The sequence below is a fragment of the Chroicocephalus ridibundus genome, chromosome 3 (genome assembly GCF_963924245.1).
Source record: "Chroicocephalus ridibundus chromosome 3, bChrRid1.1, whole genome shotgun sequence".
Classification (NCBI taxonomy): domain Eukaryota; kingdom Metazoa; phylum Chordata; class Aves; order Charadriiformes; family Laridae; genus Chroicocephalus; species Chroicocephalus ridibundus.
Genome location: NC_086286.1, coordinates 54,910,012 through 54,932,517, shown reverse-complemented (window position 1 = coordinate 54,932,517; position 22,506 = coordinate 54,910,012). Strand labels below are relative to the sequence as shown.

At 41.8% G+C, this 22,506-nt stretch overlaps 1 protein-coding gene across 1 annotated transcript in view; it reads right to left on the bottom strand.

Annotated features, from left to right (window-relative positions):
• PLG (plasminogen) overlaps positions 1-22,506 on the bottom strand; it is a 62,906-nt gene that overhangs the window by 22,721 nt on the left and 17,679 nt on the right. The window contains exons 12-20 of the mRNA XM_063329038.1: positions 21,686-21,834; positions 20,908-21,001; positions 18,879-18,996; positions 17,756-17,830; positions 17,051-17,191; positions 13,553-13,659; positions 11,533-11,678; positions 10,354-10,507; positions 2,306-2,446 (exon numbers count right to left, since the gene is read on the bottom strand). Of these exons, the coding sequence (XP_063185108.1) occupies positions 2,306-2,446; positions 10,354-10,507; positions 11,533-11,678; positions 13,553-13,659; positions 17,051-17,191; positions 17,756-17,830; positions 18,879-18,996; positions 20,908-21,001; positions 21,686-21,834 (1,125 nt within the window). The remainder of the gene's footprint in view (positions 1-2,305; positions 2,447-10,353; positions 10,508-11,532; positions 11,679-13,552; positions 13,660-17,050; positions 17,192-17,755; positions 17,831-18,878; positions 18,997-20,907; positions 21,002-21,685; positions 21,835-22,506) is intronic.

The following is a 22,506-nucleotide window of genomic DNA, read 5'->3' as shown; positions in this document are numbered from 1 at the left end:
ACGGTTTCTTTATCAGATGAGCATGTGACTCTACTGACAAATGTTCGGCTGTGGGAGTTACCCGTTCTGTGTGGTTTCAACCCCAAACAGACAGTTTGCCCATGTTCTTTGCAACACAGCTCAGTCCTGCTCTGCACCCTGTTTTTAGGCTTTGCTTTACGCAATTGCTGAATAAAAGCCATACAGGGTATGAACCAGACCCTGCCTTCCCCCTCATGCGTGACAGCCATGCTGAAGAGGAGGACTTCTCCTTTCTTCATCTTTTTCTGACCCTTTTCTTTCTCAGCTGTAGCCCAGTGCCAGCAGGAGGAGCAGAAAACAGCCTCGGCCCACTCAGACCCACAGCCTGTGACTGGGGGCTCCACGGGGGCGTTCAGTGAAATGTCCTCCAGGCTGAGGAAGGCAACTACTCCTCCCTTCCCTGAGTAACACTTTTTGTAGTGTCAAGCAGGCAGATACACCTCCTGGTACAGCTAAATTCCTTCACCTGAGTGATAGCTCAGCCTGCAGTTGAGTATCTTCTTTAAGATCATTTTGCACCTATGAGACAGAACGGATAAAATAGGCACAAAAGCCAAATTATGCTTCCTCTCATAGCATTGAAACCCAGAGAAGTTACTGGAGGTTTGTTTCTGCATGTAGACTAGGGAAGAGTTTGGCCCTAAGGGTTCACAGTTTAACAGTATGCATGAAAGAAAAGGATAGCTGCTAAAAAAGGGAAAAAAAAAAAGATAAAGGGAAAAAGGATACAATAAGACAGGCTAGTTATTCCAAAAAAAAAATGACATTAAGAAGAAATTAATTTTGAGAGAAAACATTAGACTAGGTTAAAACAATATCATAGGGATGCTGCAATGCCCTCCACGAGCACAAGAAATACAAGTAACAAATTCCTATTATGGTACAGCTTCCATGTAACCTTGATTCTGTTCTGTTTTGACACTTTGCAATAATATGTCATTATAATTACAGCATTTGATTTTTAAAATATTGACAGGGTCATAATTTATTCGAGTGGTAAAAATATTTTTCCCCTTTTCTGTTATAATTACATGGCAGGGAAAAGTACTTTAAGAAAAAATATGAAAATATATGCAAGCTGAATAAAAGCACAGTAAATGTTCTTGCTACCATTTTTATATGCCTATGGAATTTTTAAGTGTTAGATGTGTTACTGTCTTGTTCAGAAATGCAAATATTTATGCCATTTGATAAAGGATTTGCAAATAAAAGCAGAGTATTGCAGACAAAAGCCCAAATTCTTTATTTTCCTCCCCCATATAAAATTCTTACTTATTTGAGAAGTGTATTTATTTGATTTGAAAGAGGTTGTTCTTCTGCAAAAACAAAGCTTAGAAACTAGAATTTAAATTAAGATGATCATACTTAGCATTAAATAATATCTAGAATTTTTTATGCTGGAGCATGTCTCTAACATTTCCAGATAAAATTTACCCATACATTTTTCTAACTGATACCTTTTTTATATTTTAAAACTACATATGTAAAATGTTTGATATTTTATTGGAGTTTTTTATATGTGTTGGCACACTCATAAGTATATTTTTAACTGCAATCATAACAAGCTGTGTAGTTACACAGAAGGCCTCAAAGATGTGCCACCTGAATCCCATAGTTCATTGAAGTTTAAAGTTTTCAGGACAGAGACTATTTATTCGAATCTTCTGAAAGAGTTACAATCTGCTAAACCCAAAAAGATATATGTAAAGAGACTTCCTCAGTTCTTGTGTGTTACAAAATATTTTGTACTACCTTTGACGAAAATAGTCTTGCAGCACCAAATATACTGCAGAAACTAATGCTGACCAGATTTTGGCCTCCCTATCACGTGGCATGAAAAATTTCCTGTTAAGATTGTGGCTATGAAAAAGACTGAAATTCTAGCGGCTAGAACAATTTTTCCTTTTCTTCGTGATTTTGTTTTTCACAACACATTTACAAATTTTAAAACAATCAAAATGAGGATTACAGAACTTGGCAATAACAGAGAAAAGGACCAACCCTAGGATAAAAGGCTGCTGAAACCTGAGAGAGCCATGTCTTTGTAGCAAGCCTTTGGTAGGCTGCTTTCCAAGGGTGCCCCTCCATTTCTGGACATGGGGCATATTTGCAGGGAGCCATTTGTTCCCCACGCAGGTACCAAGGCTCTTCTGGTGTCTCTAGCAAACACAACACTGGAGCAACCACAGCTCTCGCTCTGTTCAACAGCAGCTCTCGCTGCCCAGCAAGCCCCGGATTCATCGTTGTCCAGGTTAAGTGGTGACGCAGAGATTTAAGGACCTACCTTCACCAAACGGAGCTTGCGAGCGTTCGGCCCCCACCTCACCTAGGCAAGGGGAAGGCAAAGGACTCTTACCTGAGCTGAGCAAGAAAAGAAAGAGAAAGGCGGCTTTGCTAATCCTCATTTTGGCCCAGCTGGCGGGTGCTGGAAGTTGTGTGTGTCAGTGCACAAAGTTTTATTGACTCGCGCTGGAGTGAGGCGGCATCAAACAAACAAGGCAGGTAGGTTAAGTTAATCATTCTCCCCTGCTGTGTCCCCCTTTGCCATGGTGTGGCCATTAAAACAACCTTGAATTGGATGGATTACCAAATCCGACTCAATCATTGTACTGGATGCTGGGAAATGTGAAGGCGCTCTGTTGTTGTGCAGGGGATGTTTTGTTCTCAAATAGTCAGGTCTTTCTTTGCTAGAGAGAAGACAGGAATAATGTTGCTGGAAAGCATGGGGAATCTTGTGAACAGGCAGAATTTTAATTGGTCCTGGCACTGGAGTCCCAACGGTAATTTCAGCCATGCATACCTCTACTGATTTATAAGCACCAATTTCCATTTAATCTCAGGGTAAGCATGATTATCAGATCCAGATAATATTAACACTGTAAATTAGTTCTAATTTTACGTTTTTTATTAAAGAGTTCCTTCTCTCCTATGTTTCCTTGACCTAGGTTTTTCTTTTTTTCTTCCATCTGTGAGTAAGATTTAGAGATCATTTTAATTTAAGAGGACATTAGGTTTGAGCCCCATAGATAGCTATTTAGTGTTCTTTCTTACCAGCCTTTTAACCTTATGCTGCACGCATAAACTCGTCCAGCGAGGGTGTCAGACTTTGCTCATCCATGTGTTATCCTGATTTCAACATCAGCTCACTCTGCATTTCCCAAGCGGCCTTTGCCTTGGAAAACTTGCCCTGCAGCACCATTTCATGGCTTCTCTTGCATGTTAGCTCACTGGTGTCACTTCAAAACAACTTGTTGAATCAAATGTGCTAGTGACTCACGGGAGGCAGGAGGCAGCTGAATACGGGATGAGGAAAACAGGCGTGAATGAGCACTGCTGGGTCATGCCGTTCAGTCTTCTGTAATTGAAGGCATAAGTTTCACAGAATCATGGGTTCCTTCTAAAAACTGTTGAGGCTATCCACCTCCTTGTTGTCCTGCTTACTTTAAGTAGAAATTGCATTGTACTGAGAGCTTGGGATAAAGCTATGGATGCAGGAGTAAGCACATAAGAGAGGCATTCTAGTATGGGAACCAGATTAGCTGCTATTTTACAGATTATGCAAGAAGTCTAGAGACAATTGTGCTTGTAGTCCTGTGCTATTTTTCTCCCCTAGGGTGGTGTAATACCACGTTATCTGGTTGTCTTGAAGTTGTTTTAATGCAACTTCTGAACAGCAAAGCGTGGGATGTCTGTAGAGGCTTGAGAGACCATTAATGCTAACCCAGGCACTTGTGTAGATGTGGCACTTAGGGACATGGTTAATGGTGGACTTGGAAGTGTTAGGCTTATGGCGGGACTTGACAATCTTTAAGATCTTTTCCAACCTAAATGATTCTATGATTCTGTGAAACTAAGCAGATGGGCCCAAGAGAGGAGCTGATGGGAGCTAGACTCAGCTCAGGGAAACACTTGAAGGGTGACAGAGAGAAGGTGTTGGGTATTGTGCAATTACATGTGGGATTAGGTTTATTGGGTTTCAGGAAAGAAGGATAAAATGAAGGAGCAAAATACAAAGTAGGCTTCACTAGCGAGCAGGCTTTGAGAGCTACTCAAATCTGTGTTAGCCTCACATGGTTTAACAGTCTTAACCCCATTTTCAATTCTCACTCTAGATCCTGGATTCCCTATCTCCCGCTCCACATCACCTTACTCCCTGGCCATGGTCTTGTCCCCAGCCACAGCCAGCATCTGCTTGCCAATCTCTATGCCTCCTTCCCATCAGATACTATCAGACAGTGCTTTTGCCTTACTCCCACACAATATTTGTTTTCTGCACAGCGCCGCCCTCCCCAGTACCTCTTTCACCTTTCCCATCCTCCTGTATCCCTCATTTCCACTAAGATATTTGCTGGATTACTGCGTTATGGCACACATCTCGTACTTAAAGTGTAAGAAAAAAGCTGCATATGTGGGTTACATGCGTGTTTCTCCTGCATGGGAGAGGTTTGAAAAGCCTTCAGTTTTAATGGAGTTTGTAAAACTCTTTGATAAACATGATGTTTTAGAAATTTTAATCAGATCAGCTTTTCCTACAGGTTTCCAAAACCAAAGGAACTAATTGTGGTAGCCAAAGGTGAGTTAACATGTGTCCAGGACAGTCTGGGAACATCTGCATGCATCATATAAGCATGCATTCTTTTGCAAGCTTTCCTCATGTTAAAGCTCCACATATACTCCTTCAGGTCTATAGCGGTTGCCACTTTTAGGCTTGGGTTGGGTTCTCCTCTCAATCTCATTGCCCTGAACCTGGTTAAAATGTACCTGCATCAGTGCAGATGCTCCTGATTTATTTCTGAGGAAGAGAAAGAAAACTCATATTGCCATTTCTTTCAAAGATGACAATGCGTCTTGGAGATGTGTTGGAGAAATATTATTCATCTCTGTCTTAATGGATCTGATCTCAGAAAACTGGACTTGAGGATACTGTCAGCAAGTGACCCTGATACAAAAATGCTCATTCTGTAAGTTCTCCACAAGAAAATGCCAGAACAGGAGAAGTGTCTTTCATCTGCCAGACTGGCACTCCTCACTGCTGTCTTGTGACAAGGATGTGACCTCTCAAGGCATCGTGTTTGAAAGGATCTCTTGTAAGCTGTTGATTTATCTGTCTCCTTTTGTGCCTTTCCTCCTTTCCCTCATAGATCCACACAGTGTCTAAATCTTTCCCCAGTTCTGGTCTTGTGGTGTTTGTTCTCATTTATTTGACCACTGTGAGGCCTACCATAGGTGGAAAGTTTATCAGATCTTATTTCAGAGTCAGGGTACATTAGTTAGCACAGTGGTTAAAATATAAACAACAGTAGGAGGCTTTTTAAATAGAAGCTGACCCTTGAAATTGGGTTTACTGTAAGTTCAAAAAAATCGCCTGCAAAAGAAATTGCAAACAACATTAGGACACAGGTCACACCTTATTGAATAAATTCACACAAACATAATTTCCCTAAATTTCAGAATCAGAAAAAATCAGAAAACAGCCACTTAGATATCAGTTATTTGCTAAGAGGAGAAAGGACCAAAGGCAAGATTCAGTTGCTTGGAGGGGAAAATCTCAAAAGGCAGCTCTAAGGAAGAGCACAGCTGCGGGACTGGGGCGAGCGTGAACTAAAGGAGCTCACATAAGGGCTCCAGAGGATAATGCGATGGCATAGATCCACAGGTAGCTGCGAAATGAGGAAGGTATTTTTACTTTATTTTCAAAGGCAACAAGAACAAGTGACAAAAGTGAGACTTACATAGCCCTGATTCACAGAGCCAGAGGGAACTTTGGGCAGCGACCCCAGAGGGATAATGTCGTCGGCTTCTAACGGCAGGAACTGCTGCAGGTAAGGTGCGAAAAGGTTCAGGAAGGAAAAAGGTAGCCAAGTTAAAAATAAATTCTGTCCTTGCTCTACACATGAAGGAGTACAGAGGGCAGAAGACCTGGTGGATAAGCTCATCTCTGAAATTTCTGGCTATAGACGCTAATGTATCCAAGGAAAGGAAAATGACAGCGACAGTAAGGAGAAACACTGAGGATGTTTTCCCAGTAGTGAAAGTTTTAGTCTTTGAGATGCTCATTTGTTCTGGCTGCTGACAAATACAAGAAACCAGCAGAATAAAGTCAGACAGACATATGAGACGCAGAGAAGTTAGGAAGCAAGCAAACTGGGTGTCACGTTTCTAACATAAAGATCTAAAGAATTAACTGCTGCTATTGCTGAAAAACTATCTTGAAAAACAATTGAAAAACAATTGTTGCTTTTTGCTTGAGAAGCAATTACCTTTAACAGAGCTGTGAAGACCATCAATGCCCCAGAGAATCTGACAGCAGCCTTGCCTTTACTGGATGTGATTAAGAGAAAATGCAGTCCTTTCCTCACCTTAAAAGTAAGCAGCTGAAGAGTGAATTCAGCTGTAAATAATTCAGCTTGCTGTGGCATGTAGCACGCAGCATGCTAGAGCTCTTTGTACATAAGGGACAACTTCATCATGTCACTACAAGGTAGGAAGGCAAAAAGCATTCTCCATGTACCAGACAGAGAGCTTTGGAGAAACCATAGCTAAGCTAAAGGATGTAAAGCAGAGGGACCCAGTGGGCAGCTTTGAGTCCTGCTGGAGTGTCCCAGCGTGTAACGCCCAGGAGTAGCACTGTTTTGGGAAATGGTTCAGCAAAAGCACTGTGGTGATCTGCTGTAGCCTACTCCATGTTTCTGTTAGTGGGAGCAAGTCCTGCACACAACCTTGTCCTTTCTTGAGTTTGTTATTCTCCTAGTGTACCACAATTGCCATCCTGCCTGTGACTGAGAGTCACTCTTTACACGTGGGACTGCAAAACAGAAATGGAAAAGCAACATACAACAGGGCCTGAAATTCAACCCATATGTCTATTTTCCTTTTTAATTCTGTTTTCTTCTTAGAAGAGCCTATAAGAAAATAAGTATCTGTTTGGACTCAGGCTCCTCAAAGACTGGTGCCCAGCAGGTCATGGCTACAATTTTTTGGGCTTAGCAGGCAAGTAATTCCGGTCTCCGCCGCCCCATATCACAGGACTGTGCTGTGACTGCTGTTCTGGAGCCCATGCAGAGTGGGGGTTGTTGAACTTTTATCAGTCCTTCCTCTGACACGTAATGGTGCGGCTTAACCCCTTGGCCACTCTGTTCACAGAATCACAGAATCATAGAATCATAGGGTTGGAAGGGACCTCTGGAGATCATGTAGTCCAACCCCCCTGCCAGAGGAGGGTCACCCAGAGCAGGTTGCACAGGAACACGTCCAGGTGGGTTTTGAATGTCTCCAGAGAAGGAGACTCCACCACCTCTCTGGGCAGCCTGTGCCAGTGCTCTGCCACCCTCAAAGTAAAGAAGTTCCTCCTCATGTTTAGATGGAACTTCCTATGCTCAAGTTTGTGCCCATTACCTCTTCAGCTTCTTGAAGGAAACGCACTTTCAGCACTCAGAAAGATCTGAAGTGCTGCAGTTGTCTACCGGCTTAGGCTGCAGGAAAACAAAAAAATCTGGTGACACAGTTGCAAGTGTGACAGAGTAAGAACATACAGTGCACCGAAACAGACCCAAGAAGTACAGACAAAATGAAGAGAATGATATTTGTGTGCCAAGGATGCAGGGTGCCATCCGATGACAAAATGCTGCTTTTATTATCAGAATCAGGGTCCAAATTCCTAACTTCTATGACAATGTATTGACACAGTCCTAGTAGTAATGAGTTGCACTGTAAATATAAAAATATATTTATTATTTAAGCACACCAAAAGACTGGAAAGTGCAATAAGCTTTGGCAGAAGTAGTGTATCACTACATGCCAAAACCAGGACAGATGATCGATATTAAATCAAGAATTCCCATGCTGCAAGAGAACAGCTATAACCACAGCCATTTTCTCACCTGGAGAAAATAATGGCAGATTTCCAGACTGTATTCTCATAAAAGCTAAAAAAAATATCCCCAAATCACAAAATGACACCCAAGAAAGACTTTAATAACTGCGTAACCAAGTCAAAGAAGATTCAAAGAATATTGCAAAGCAAAGGTGAAAGAGAGTCTTCAACCCCTGAAAACATCCTGTAGCAAGAGGACGGACTACTAATGAATCACATGGATTTCTGGGAAAGACATGTAATTTCCAAATGTGATGCATAGTGACATGAAAATTGTCATATTTACTAGAGTGTCCAGGGAGAGCTACACTGACAGTCACCCCAAATCTAACCAAATAGTATTGAGAGGTACTCTGACAAGAGCGTCCGAGGAGAATGGCCTTTTTTGAACCTTGAAACCAGGAACAGTAGCTTTTGGTTTACATGAAACAGCAGCAGCATTTCAGTGACAAATGTGTGGGTTTGTTGGGTTCCATGAGGAGTATGCAGCTGCACACATCTGCGCTACTGCGATCTGTGAATTACAGGCAGACTCTACAAAACCTCTGCAGGCAACGGTATCGCCTAGGTTGGCAGACCCCCAGCAGGCACTGTTCAGCAAAAGACGGTATCAAATACCTGAAATATCCACTAGGCAAAGCCTCCAGGCACCGAGGAATGGCTTACAAGTGCCAAAAGAAACCAGAACAATTTCTGGGTCTGGCCAGTTATTACAGAGCATTTGTGCCAATGTTTTTTGAAGGAACAGCACTACTGGCAGAATTTGCAAAAACAACTGTATATGGGGAATCAAAAGCAAGTGCCAGATGGCAGCAAGCCTTTCATGTACTCCAGGAAACATTGTGTTCAACGGGTCCTGAAAGCATCCACGTTCCCTGAGCATACAACTCAAGAAAAGCCTCTGGGGCTGTATTACCACAGAACTAGGGAGAGACCCACTTGAGTACTACGCTTGAGCAGAAAACTTGTGCAACTGGAGAGTGAATTATATTGCTGACAGGGCAAAAGGAGCCGTTTCCGGTTTCACGCTTCAGGTTTTCCTCCAACCCTTTCTCACAAGTTGATTAAGTGACGTGAATGGTAACAACAGGCCACCGAAGCAATTGTAGCCTGAAACATGCTCCCCCTGTAGCAGCCTGTTACACGTTCAGCTGATCACACAGAACAAAGTGGAAGAGACTCACCATCATCTCCAGCTCCTCTGGGTCAGAGCACAGAGGTCTGTGACAGTGTGAGAAGCTTCACGCTAAGGGCCATGTCCTTTAAAAAGGTGGCCTTTTCCTTTGGTTGCTGTGGGGGTACACAAACAAGGGCAGACTGGATGGAAGGAGAGCAGGAGCTTGAAGATATATTAAATATTCAGGATCTGGAAGGAATCCAAGAAAAAGATGCTGTCAGGAAAGAGTGGGAAGACATTAGGAAGACATTTTTTACTGTGAGGGTGGTGAGGCACTGGAACAGGTTGCCCAGGGAAGCTGTGGGTGCCCCATCCCTGGAAGTGTTCAAGGCCAGGCTGGATGGGGCTTTGAGCAGCCTGGTCTAGTGGGAGGTGTCCCTGCCCATGGCAGGGGGTTGGAACGAGGTGATCTTTCAGGTCCCTTCCAACCCAAACCATTCCATGATTCTATGATTCTTGCCTTTTCTGGAAATAAACTGAAAGAATAGTTTATTTTAATTCATGAACTCGATGTCAGGGCTGAACTGTTGGTGTCACAAGTGGAAGCAGGATTTCTGTGCAAGTGCATCACAAACACCTTAACCGCACCATATGCCGTTCAACTCACTGCTTTGCCTGCCAGAGGGGATAGTTGTTTTTCCCATGCAAACCTAGGAAGGTGAGATGATTGCACAGTGCAGCACAAAGCTCTGCTTGGGTGGTGAGAGTGGGGGAATTAGCCCCAGGAAGATGCAACCCCACCAGGCCAGCTTGTGGCGGCACAGGCACAGCCCATCTTGGTGTTTTCTTACCTAAGGCAGTGTCTGGATTTGGTTGCTGCTTTCTTATTCCTGGAGCAGCAGCAGAAAGGGGAGCAGATGCCAGTGATGAGGAGAGAGACACGCCTGATTTGGGATAAAGTTTCTTGCACAGGGAAGACCTTGTACACAGAGATAGGCCAGCTGCTTGCATGTACAGAGGGGAAAAGCAGGAGTCTGAACAAAGAGGAAGCCACTTCGATGAGTTGGAGAACGTCTCCAATGAGAGGGGTGAAGTAGGAACCTTACAGCTGCTGCCACACGCAACATGGTTGACTGGTTACCTGGGCTCAACACAGACACACTGACAGACAGTAACAATTGGTCAACTTGGCTATTACTTTGCAATAACTACTTATGCTCAGCCAGTAATGATATTTATTTAAGATTCTTATGAATTATTACAATTTTAAACCCATATTTGGAATGCTGTTTCTGACACAGGAACTGCTTTCCAGAAAAGCTAGCCTGCATCCAGTTTCAGTGGGCAACCATTGTATTCTTGATCCAAGAAACAAAACTAGGAATTCGGACAAAAACAGGCTTTGATGGCTGGGTACAGTCCAGTCCCCAAGAGGTGACCCCATATTGGACAAATCTGTCCTTATCTTGGCAAACCAGAGGTCCTCCGACTTCAGCCTAGGGAGGAGAAAAGAGAATAAGGTGACTCCTTTAGTGATGGAGACACTAGACATGCAAACATCAGAATACTGGCAGGAATAATATTGTGGTAACTCTGAAGGCCTCAAAATATGGCTGAGGCAAGGGCTTTAGAGAGAGGGAGAGTGTTTTATTAGACCTGCTGGAGTAAAAAAGTGGGGGGAAAAAGTTTTTTCCAAGTATACAGGCCATTCCTCTGGTCCAAAGAAGAAAGACCAATCATGGATGTGGGAACATCTGCAGATCACTGTGAAGCCAATTACACAAAAAGGAAGTTTCTCAATTTTATGCATCCTCTGAGCTACTTGGTCCTCGACAAAATGAATATAATTCTTATAATGCCGCTTCTTAAAATCCAGGCATGGCAGGAGACGAATACCTATGTCCATGATTTACATGCCTATCAGTGAATGCACTGTCCGCACTCTCAAAGACATCATGTGCACCGTCAGTCTTGAACACCTGCTCAGACAGGACAGCATTTGCTTTATGACTCTGTCACCAAGTAGCTACCAGCTTTTTATTGAAAAGCTCCCAACACGATATCCTCCATTAAGAAAATCACATTTTATGAGTCTTTTTGTTTACTTGTGAAAATTAGAAAACTGGAAGCACTTCAAGCTTTGTCTAATCAAGGGATTAAATAAAGATGGGGTACAGCTCCAAGCTGCACCAGAAACAGTCACTAATTTCCCCTCTGTCTCTAGGAACAAAGGAAAGTCCACGCAGTATATCACAGGCTTTATTTCAGGTGAGATGGGGTATACACAACACTAGGCTACTGTGAGAAGGATATGTCAGCCTGCAGTCCTGCAAGGAAGGCGGAATTACCCTGTACAATTTCCTTGCTGTTCTGGTTGACTGTGTGAGTGAAGAAAAAATACTACATATACTTCAGTTCTTATGCTTCATGCAGAAGCCTTGAATTGTTGAAGTTGCTTCTAAGCCTTGAAAGTACAAATTGTCATTTGACCTGCTTACACTCAAAGATAAATTATTCATACCTGGCAGTTACCTATGCTTCCAAAAGTAAATCCACCACAAAATTCATGATTTTTGACACTTCCATTCAGAAATTCAGGGCGATTACATATTCTGTTTTCAAGCAGGGGGAATTCAACATCTTTTAATCTGTTGTCTGTATCGGTACCTTTATGAACAACCAAGAAAATATAACAGTTATAAACGGTAGCCTGGGCATTGTGCTCCAGTGAAGCCTCAGGAGTGAAAGGTCTGGGATCCATCCCCAGCTCTACTATAGTCTCTGAGCTCCTTGAAGGACCTTATTAAATCTTTCAGCTTTTTTGTACTTGCGTCATACCTACCCTCAACAAGCAGAGGTTATCCTTTGCGAAGTGTTACAAAACAAATAAAACCGGACACTTAGTATTCTGAGCCAGAGAGCCAGTTTACAGGCTTTCATTATGGTGCAGTAGCAAAGGCTTGTTTAGGGGGGAAAATATTAGCTGGGATTTGCTTTACGTGATTTGAACTCTTTCAAACGTAAGGATAGTTTTTTCTAGATAAGGAGAATTTTCCTGAAGCTAAGGTTGAATTTTCACGAAGCCAAGGTTGAATTTTCCCCAAACAGTTCATTTAGATGTGCGGCTCTGGCTCTTCTCCCCTCCCATGCAGATTTCATGAACTAGTTGCATGACGTGGCAGGACCCTCTTTCCCACTGCCTACATGCAGCAATGGTCTGTTGATTTTTCCATCCTAATGCACTTCCGGAAGAAATCTCGCCTGTACCATTTTTTTTTGTGGCTGTGATCACTAGAATATAGGAAGCAGCTGCCACCGTGTGGCAAGTTGAACAAAGAAGGAAAAATGGCAAGGTAAGAAAGGTGAAAAAAAGGTGAGAGGAAAGCCAGTAAATACTGCCTATGCTGGAGAAAAGTGTTTCCTGATAATGATGATGAGTTACACTAATAGTAGAGTGATTTTCATAGCATCGATTTTGTAGCTAAATGACACAGGAAGGGGAAAAAGGTACTGCAGTCTCTGTGGAAGGTTTTTATGGTGAAACTCAGAGACAGGGACATGTTCTGTTCATACTTTTTTTTTTTTTTTTAATCTGTGGTTGCGCACTCAAAGAAAAATCCATTGGCTTGGTTTTACAGGCAGAGCGTTAACAAGGTGCTGTCTGGCAAATGGGGTGGGAAGGGCATCCCTTGCATGTAGCCCAGCAAGGCTAAAAACGTGTACATGGGAGCTGGGACTGAATAAGGACAGATGCCAGCACCACTGCTGGAAGCCGTGGGGATGAGGAATTGCCTCCTGCTGCAGCAAAAGCGGGTCAAAGAGGGCTGGGTATTCTCAACCTTCAGCATTGGTGGAGTGAGAGTTGGGCAGCAGGAGACCACATAGGTTGGTTTTTAATGCTAGACTGTGAACAAAATTCACGTAAGGGTTTTACTGACATTAAAAACCTTCAGCTAGGATTGATTTTGCCTGTGCCCCAAAGGTGGCTGTATTTGAGCAAGCTCTGACTCAAAGGCTTCACAGTTCCTGAGATGCCATCTTATCTCAAATACAAGGTCTTAAGGCTGGTGCTTGCCCATACATCCTGTTGGTCTGGAGTGAATGTAGGTCCCTGCAGAAGTCTATGCAGACAGTAATGTTTAGACTACAGAAAGGCAAGTGCAAGCTTCATTTAGGTGTCCAAAAAATGTATACCTGAAGATCAAAATTAAAGGCATTATTTGAGTATTGTCCTTATTTGTGCAAATACAGTGTATACCTAAGCTGAAGAAAGACCAAAACAGACAGAGATAAAAGGTGCTAAAGTCTTAAGTCTGATTCTTCTTTTTCTTTCCTCTTGTCAAGGAGTTCAGTTTATGTGAGCAATGAGGGGGAAAAATCAAGGTCTGAGAGAAAGAAATAAAAAGAATAATGTTGCTTGGTGACCTCTGACTTAGGTAAATCTTAAGAAAAATGTGTTTTTCAGGTCCCATCAGTGCACATATTTTGGTTTAGGATTTGGAAACCTGCCTAAGTTTTCAACCACACCAAATATGCATTACCTCTTATTTTTCCCCAGGCAGTTAGAAAACATACTGCGTTTCTTTCTACCATCAGACTGGTTTCAGGCAAACAAACTGGTTTTACGTGGTCAGTAATTGTTACAGGACTGGAAAACAAAGAAAGAAAAATTAAAAGATCCTTAGAAAAGTTACCATCAGCTTGTTCAGTCTTCATACTCAGTAGGCTCTGCACAGAAATGGCGTGGGGAAGGGCAGAGAAGCCGATGGTGCCTTAAGACTGTACAGATGGTTGTAAAATGGTACTTTGTCGCTTAGCGGAAAAAAAAGTTACTTACAGCAACTGAAAGTCTGTTGGATGTGTTTCTGCACACAGTCACAGTGAGAGTGTGTTTGTAGCATAGTGCTAGAGCACTGATCTTTGGTTACCCCTACGGTGTGTATAGAAACACGCACAAGCCCAAACCCAGTCCCTAGCAATCCTTGCAGGTAGTGTGAGCTTGACTTCTCTCAAATCTTTCCTGTCTCAGAGGTCGTGGACATTTTCAGAGACTTCACAGGAGGAGGGAAGGATAGATGAATGAGTAAATAAGCAGACGTAGCTAAAGTTGCAGAAAATTCCTGGTTACAAAGGTGACACAACTGCGGGTGACATCATGCAGTACCTCGAGCATTACTAAGTCCAGCATCTCAATAAAGTAAATATCAAAATAAAACTCTTCCTCATCACAACATTGTGTCTGGAGGCTTCAGCACCGGAATAAAGCTTGATATGGAGTGGGCAGTGCCCTGGGAAGCAGTTCTGCAGAAGATGAAAACTTTGCATAGGGAGGTCTTTGCTTTGGACTGTCTGATCCCTTATTGACTTTCAGGTGTAGATGTGAAAAGATGAGGTGGCTTCTGGAAGGTATATCGCCCTAGGAGTCAGACAAGTGCAAACAGTTTTGGTACAGTGAAAGTATGTCTGAACAAGCTGTTAAATAAGATCTACCACTGTCAGGAACCTACCCTGTGAAGGTTAGTTCTGATTGTGAAAGAAAGTAAAAGGACCTGAATGAACTCCAGGTGTTCAGACAGGGTAAAATGAACCTTATAATCTCTTTTCAGGCCCAGAATGATTTTCAAAGTATGTCATGTGATAGCTAGTGAGATCTTCAATGTCCAGTTAAAGGGAACTAACAAATCCCCCTAATCAGGCCATGCCAGGGCCATAAGCCCCAATAAAATTCAAGAGATTGAGATCAAAGGGAACTGACCTTGACCCATCTTAAAATAAAGATCTCTCCAACACAGAAATCTGAATGAAACATGAATGCAGCAGTCCAGAAGGGTAGGAGATGCTAACCAGCTCCTGTGCTGAAACTACAGCTGTGCTAATGCCATCACCATTACTTTGAACTCTGTCCTCCAGCCCTCTGAAGTCCAAGATGGTGATCTCAAATCTCCACTCTCACATGGTTCCATGAAATTAATCCTTCATGAGTTATTTTCCCTATAAGAAGGGAAACCAGTTCTACAGCTTCCAAAACTAGTTAATTCATTTCTCAATAAAGTCTATTTTTGTCAAAAGAATTCCTGAAAATTGATAGACAAGAGGAGATTAAAGTGAGACAGCTCAGATTGGTTGGGGGGTTTTCTTGGTTTCCAGGTTTCTAGTGCTGTTCTTCTAGGACTTTTATCTTCAAGGGTGTATTTAACACCTCAGGTCTAATTCCACCGGTATTATGGCCCTCACAGCAACTCTGGCCTGCTGGCATGACAGTAGCCAGGGAAACATTTTTGAACAGCGGCAATAGAATATTGCAGCTTCTGCTTCCCCAACACCAAGAAGTTAACTTTGTTTCTACCTGTGCTCCTATTCTGCACCAAGGAAATTGTACATTTGTCTTAAGATGAGACACCTAAAAAAGTTATTGGCACACAAGGAACTCGCCTTCAAACGGGATTGCAATGAACACTGGGTCGACACTGGCACCTTCTCAGAGGCCTCTGGTATCTGGGTAGGTAAATGAACAGGAAAGCAGGGAACAAGACCTCAGAAGATATACCAGAATACAGATGACATGACATTGAAATGGAAGTATGAAGTCCTAGACAGCACACATCTGCTCAAGAGCATGGCACATAATTCACCTGGGACTAGACTTCTACTGAAATCAGTAGTCCTCCTCAATAGATCAGCCCTCCTTTGGGATGATTTCAGTCAAGATCTTTGTACACCTGCATCAGTTCTCTGACAAGTCTTGTCTATTGCCACAAAATGCAGGTATAGGAGTATCAACCAATCTTCTGATATCAAAGTTTCTTGAGTGATCTGCTTTATGAACAGACAGTGAAGATTTGGAAATAATAAGGACCACAAAGAAAGCTGAAGACAAATGTAAAGAAGGAATTTAATGAAGTTGAAAACAAGCAAAGTTGATCTAAGCCAGAAACTGAGGGATATGATGTTCATATCTGCTACTTATGGCATCTCCCATGCAGAATGTGTTCAGATGGTGAGTGCTACTGATGCAAAACTGACTACAGTGCTATAGTATGCATGTGTCTACAGTGAAAATGTGCATAGAGCACCCAATGAAGAGAAACTGAATGACATAGTTACAAGCACTAGGCAAGAGTAAAACTGGGGGAGCATGAGTTCCTTCTACTCAACTGAAGTTAGTGGGATTTTGATAATAAAGCACCAGAGAACGAGAGTTGAAATTTAAGTGAAATTGTTCGAAGTTCATTAAAGCTGTATGGTGAGTTTTTGAAAAGAAATGTCCTTTCAAGTCAAACATGAGCTTTACATGTTCTTTAATCCATGTGTGGTGAGTGTAAGAATAAGAGGGAAACCAATGAGTAAGTAGAAAAGTTTCAGGAGCATTCCAAAAGGGAACAAATAACATTGAAATAACTGCACGCACTTCAGAGCAGACTGCTCAGACATCTAAGCAAGATACAAAAGAGGGCTTCAGGCAATAACAGTTATGCACAGGACTTTTCACTGTATCACAAGCAGGATCTGGTTTTATTGAGTTGTTGGAAAAGTCTGTAGCTCATGGAACATGGATGTGGCCTGTCCTGGAGCACTGCCAAGGAAACTGGCAGGTTTTTGCCACTGCATTGCCAGGGAAACTATTTGCTCTATGCAGAAGCTGTGGTGCTTCCTGGCCCAAACCGCAGTTGGAGCTCACAACCCTCAGGGCTGAGCAGGAAAAACCTTCAAGCTCCAGACACAACTCCACTTCAGTTTGCCTCCACCCTCCCTGCTTCAGTGGACCTGCCACTTAGTGGGTGGCAATCCCTCCCATCCTAACTGGTCCTTGCCCTTCCTAAACTGTGTTAAGAAGCTCACGTGGCTTCTGCCAGTGGGGGCATTCGGCAGAAGAGGTGCTCAGGGTTTACCCTTGCACAGATGCCTATGCTAACACTTGAAGAGACTCTCACACTCTCTCATACCATCCCACAACCACCCCTGAGAGCTAACTCCAGGCTAAGCTAACACGCCTTCAGAGTAAAGGTGTTAGGAATGGAAAACTTGGACTGAAATGGTACCTGTTCAACTTCAGCAAAGCAATGTCTGCTCCACTTGGTTCCTTTAATACTTTCTGAACACTTTGGATTTGCAGAGATGACTCTGCTGCATTGAGATTCTGTATCCCAAGAAACACCCTGTAGGAAGAAGGCTCAGTTGACCTGGAAGAAATTACAATAGCAAGGTTATACACCCATATTTGTAATCAAGAGTGTCATTCTTACAAAATTCAGTGATTTCCTTGGAGAATTGCAATTAACAAGATGGTCAGACCGTCAGACCGCTCCTTCTGACCATAGATGTCCACATTTATTCTTGGGGAGAAGGAAAATGTGGCTTTTTTTTAACAGTTTGATTTTTATGACGGTGAAAAATCCCATGGGCTGTAAATAATGTGGCACCTTCTTGCAGTGTTCACAAGTCCTAAAGCCCTAAGGGTTAGCTGCTAGCCACAGGTTTTCCAAGTGCAATTAGCACCAGCACAGCATTAGCACTCTTTTTGGCATGTTTTGAGGTGGGGGAGAGGGCAGAGGACAGAAGTAACCTCTGTTGTGCTCTGCTGCTGTTTGACTGAGACGGAAACAGAAGATACAAATCAGCTTGCTGGCAAGAAAGACAGGAAATAAGGAGTAAAGAAAGTGCCTTATTGGGTACATCTTGCTCCTCTGTTGATTTCCTCATATGGCTTTAGGACACGCCTGTAACAAGTTTCAGCAGATACTCACTCTTGCAAGCACTGAGCTGCGGTAAGGACCCACTGTGGATGTATCAGAGTGCCAGCACAATGGTGCACATTGGTACTAGAATAGAGAAGACAATCACATTAATTTAAGACTGCATAGTCAATTCTTCACTGTCTATGCTGTGTACAATGGGAAATATCAGCAAACTAGCAATATGCCCCTTATTCAAACCTTTTACCAGTCAGTTTGTTAATGCCAAGAGAAATCAAATGCAGATTTTCAAAGGACAAACTTCATTTGCTCCAGAACATGAAAGACATGAAAAGAAACTTGACACCCAGGTGAAAATATTGCAGAAGAGCACTCTTGCTTTCAGGAATTTAATAAAAATAATTATATTTCCTAACAATTTCACTTGTGATGTAATGGGTTTGTACTGATGAGCAATTAATAAAAGGATAGATCCCTCTGATTTGTGGGATTGCTTTGGACGAGTTCTTTAGATAAACCTTACTATGAACTTTTAACTTTTCTTGGGATAATATTTATTATGGTGACTTTCAACAACTCTACATACATTTTCATTAACCTTTCTGTAAGCATTTCTTCACCTCCTGCTCAGCTACTCTCACTGTGACTGTGGAAATGTTATGCATAATTGTTTTTTTATACTGAGAGATGATGGCCTTCCTATGTCTTCTAACACGACTAGACTGGTCACAGCATCAATTTACATTTGAACCAGATTGGATTCTGAGTAAGAAGGGATGATCAAAATCCATTCATACACAGGTTGGTGTCTATTTTCCTAGGCTTAAATCCCCCACCGCAGAATGCAATTAACTGTCAATATCCTCAATGGAAATTATTCCTTCCCCATTTCAGTAAATAAAGGTGTACTTAATGGCTGCAGCTCAAGTTTGCCCTCTAGAGATTCAGGAGAAAGTGGGGAGTTTGGGGTTAATGACCCAATAAGTAGCTATCTGTGGGCTTTATGATTAAAAAAAAAAAAAAAAAGTTTCATTTCCATGCTAAGGCATTTTATATGGAAGCCCAGAGCAGTCTCCAGAAGCATATGCATTTTTCCTGCCAGTCTCTTTCTAACACCTGTTCCCTGCGAAACCCTGGTGCTCTTGGATGGTGAAACAGTCTGGAATACCAGTACCTCGTCCTGAGACTGACGTGCCAAGGCCAAGACCCTGGAGATGCGTCACACATGCTATATTGCTCACAAGCTCGCTCACTCCTCATTGGGACTTTTCCACAGTCATGTTCAGAAGAAGCTACGGAATAAAAAAAGCTACAATGACGAATTTTAAAGTAGTTCTTTAATGCCATCCACAGTGGAATTGGATGAAAAGAGAAAGGAATAAGACATTTTTTTAAACTTCCTTAGGCTTTCATTCTTTACCTTTGTTAATAGAAACTAAGGAAAGAACCAGAGCCTTTAGACTCCATTACATAATCATTACTTTGAGCATTTAAACCTGTGGCTAATATATCACATTCGACATAACAAAATATTAATTTACCTGGAAAAATTGTCAGCTATGTCAAGTATTTGGATGTGGTCAGATAACACAAGTAAAACTATGATGAACACCTAGCTCTCCCCAAAAGAAAATCTCTAGGGAAGTTGAAGGGAAAGAAGCGCTAAAGAAAGTGGAAGAGTTTATTGCCCAGAGCAATTCAATATAATAACAATTTCTAAGTTCTTCAAAACATTACAGTCTATACCTTGGTTGAGTTCAAACCAATTCCTAGATTATAAATAAAACTGTATCTGTCCCTTCGTCATAAAATAGTCCACTTTTCCCTTCACACTGCTCATTCTACTTTCTTGTTAACCCAAATCTCTCTTTTTTAACTTTTTTAAAATCAATTGATTTTTGGGTAAGGACCCAAGTAACACTTTCCAGAGCTGCATATGGTGCTATGGTTGTTAAATTTGTTAGTTCTAGTATGAGACAACTAATAAGGAAATCAAAGGCAAGAGAATGTAAGATTCCCCTATACTTTAATTTAAAAATCTAGTATTCAAAGGCCATTTTGAAAGGAGATCAGATCTCAAAGTGAAGCTCCACCACATCAGTTCCAGCGAGAGGTTTTTACAGCTGTGGCATGTGTTGTTTGTATACCATTCCTTATTCTTTTTGCCTGTGCAGCTCTTAGGTCTGGTTGGCAAAATTAATGTGTACAATCACAATGCATTGCTGCTTAGAGGAACAGATCAGATGGCCAGCATGAAGAATATCACTTGCCACTGAGGGAGTGACCACTCTTCACTATTTTGTATTGCTACATTGTCCAATAGAGCAGGGACCTGGCTTCTAGATGTTACTGTAGTAAAAATAATACATGAGACAAAAAAGAAATAGAATTTCCACATCCCTGTCATTTATACTAAAAAAATATAACAATCTGTACAAAATACAGGCAAGGAAGGGAAAAGCAAAGCAAATGAGCACTCCCAGTACATTACAGCTGTTATTGATGCCCGCTGCCAGGGTACCATAGAAGGTAAAATCTTTTCACTGCTGAATTTTTCAGCAAACACTACACTTGCTCAGTGTACTGATTACTATCCCAAAATAGAAAAAGATAAAAAAAGGAAATCTGCATAAAACACTCTGGACCAAATTCACTCTCTGCCCCAAAAGAAAGGCAAAATATCTAGGGACAGACTATTTTAACATCGATATCAGAATAAAAATTAAGCCAGCAGAGGGTGAAAAGGGTTTCAAAGGATGTCATTTCTGGCACTCCTAACTAACAGGAAAAGTGTACGAGCAGGTTCGAGGCATTAGTCCTGTCATAAAATGCATGGAAAGACTAGCATGCACATCAAAGAAATCCTCTCCTGTGTTTGAGGAGCCCAGGGAAGGACTACCTCTCTTCACAGCTTCACTGGATATTTCAAATTCAGCTAGCAGCTCTGAGTCCTTAGCTTCACTGATGATAAAGAGCACACAGATTGTTATCTATGAAATCTTACTGATGATTCTGAACACCAGGTTATCTAAACTTTGGCTGACTGTTACAGGTGCCTGATTGTGTCAAACTTCCATACAGACCTAAATTCAGATCTAAAGCTACTGCCTACTGCGGATTTTTATGGTTGGATTGAAAATGTTTTGCAACTATCATAACAAGTTGTAGAAAGGGAGGACAGAAAAGTCTTTAAGAATAATTACAGCAGCGTGGGATTTCACAGTACTCCCATTTTTTTTCCGGGTCTGTTGTGAAGCACCAAACACCATTTACATCTCCATCAGGATTCCTGCAATACTGTAATAATTACAGAAACAAAGAATGAAGAGTCCATATGTTAGCCACAGAATGAAGAAGTGCATGTTTTTAAAAGTGTTAAACTTCCCTTAACTACTTTTCCACTGGATGTTAAATGCTTTCTATTTTTCTTCTTTCTTTCATGTATCTCAAAACCATTAGGTGAAATTAGAACAACATGATAAAATTGCTATCATTTTCTTCATCCAAGAGTGAACCTAGCTCCAGTGCTTTTTAAGACCTCATGAGAAGTAAAGGTTGACATAAGATGACTAAGTACTTTGCACTAGACATTTATTGTTGGCCTAATCCTTCTTCCCCTAAAGTCAGGGAAAGCAAGTTAGATCAGCTCCAAGAATTTGCCAGAAGCCTGCTTAGTTTGTGTCAAACAGCAAAAGGCATCACTTTGGGGGTTGCAGAAATCAGAGTAGCCCTGTATGACTTCTTTTGTGCTGCTTGCCTCTCAGCATCAACCCCATGGTGTACAGCTGCTCTTCAAGTAGGAAGAGCCCAGGAAAATCCCTCTTTAATACTATTATAGGTCTGGACTGTCAATGTGATGACTTCCAGATACACTTAACCTGGTCTATAAAGACTGAACATGAAGTGTTTACTGAGGGGCTGAGGGGTTATGGAGAACGGAGACAATGTTCAATGAGACCAATGACATTAGCAGCTATTTACATTTTTATCCAGGCCTGCTCTTGGATGAGTCACAGGAGTGAAATATTTGTGGCTATGAGGTTTCTGGGAACTCCACTCTTGACAAGTCCTGCCCCTTGCAGTTTTTGCCACTGTGCCACGATAGTCTTTACCGTTACCGTTAATACAGTCTGTGAAAAAAGAGGAAATTATGTTAGCTGCTGAATCTGTATGCGTTGGTGGTAAGCAGAAACAAGGCAGATTAAGTATCTTTAGGATTTGCACACGCTCTAGTGTCTGCAGCAGAAAGACAGACAAAAGTGTACCTTATGATGTGATCTCTTTCTGGATGTACAGAGTAACTGAATTGGAAAAAAAATTCAAGGAACTTCAGGCTAAACATTTTCTGTAACATATTGCAAATATCTGAAAAGACCTCAAGATTATTGCTAAACTGGTATCAGTAAGCACCTTCCATGAGAGATGCATATTTCAGAGTTAGCAGCCCATTAGACTGAAAGAGCAATTTTTGCTTCGAAGGGCATCGCTTCAGGTACTTTCTTCTGCTGCACACAAGAGTGCACAGCTCCATTTAGGAATGTATCTTTTATTCAGCTCTGCCACCTTCCCCTGCAAAGTAAATAATCCATGGAAAGCTCTACCATACATTCAGAAAAGTCACACCACTTTGACCAACATGGACTATTAATTAAGGAAGCAGTGAAGCAGGATAGAGCAAAAACTTGTTTCCTTTGTGCATACATTTTGCAAAACATGGTTGCCCATGAGCAATACAACAAGCTAAGGTCAACCTTCTGAAAACATAAAGCACAGCACAAGCAAAATTCCTATAACGACAACAT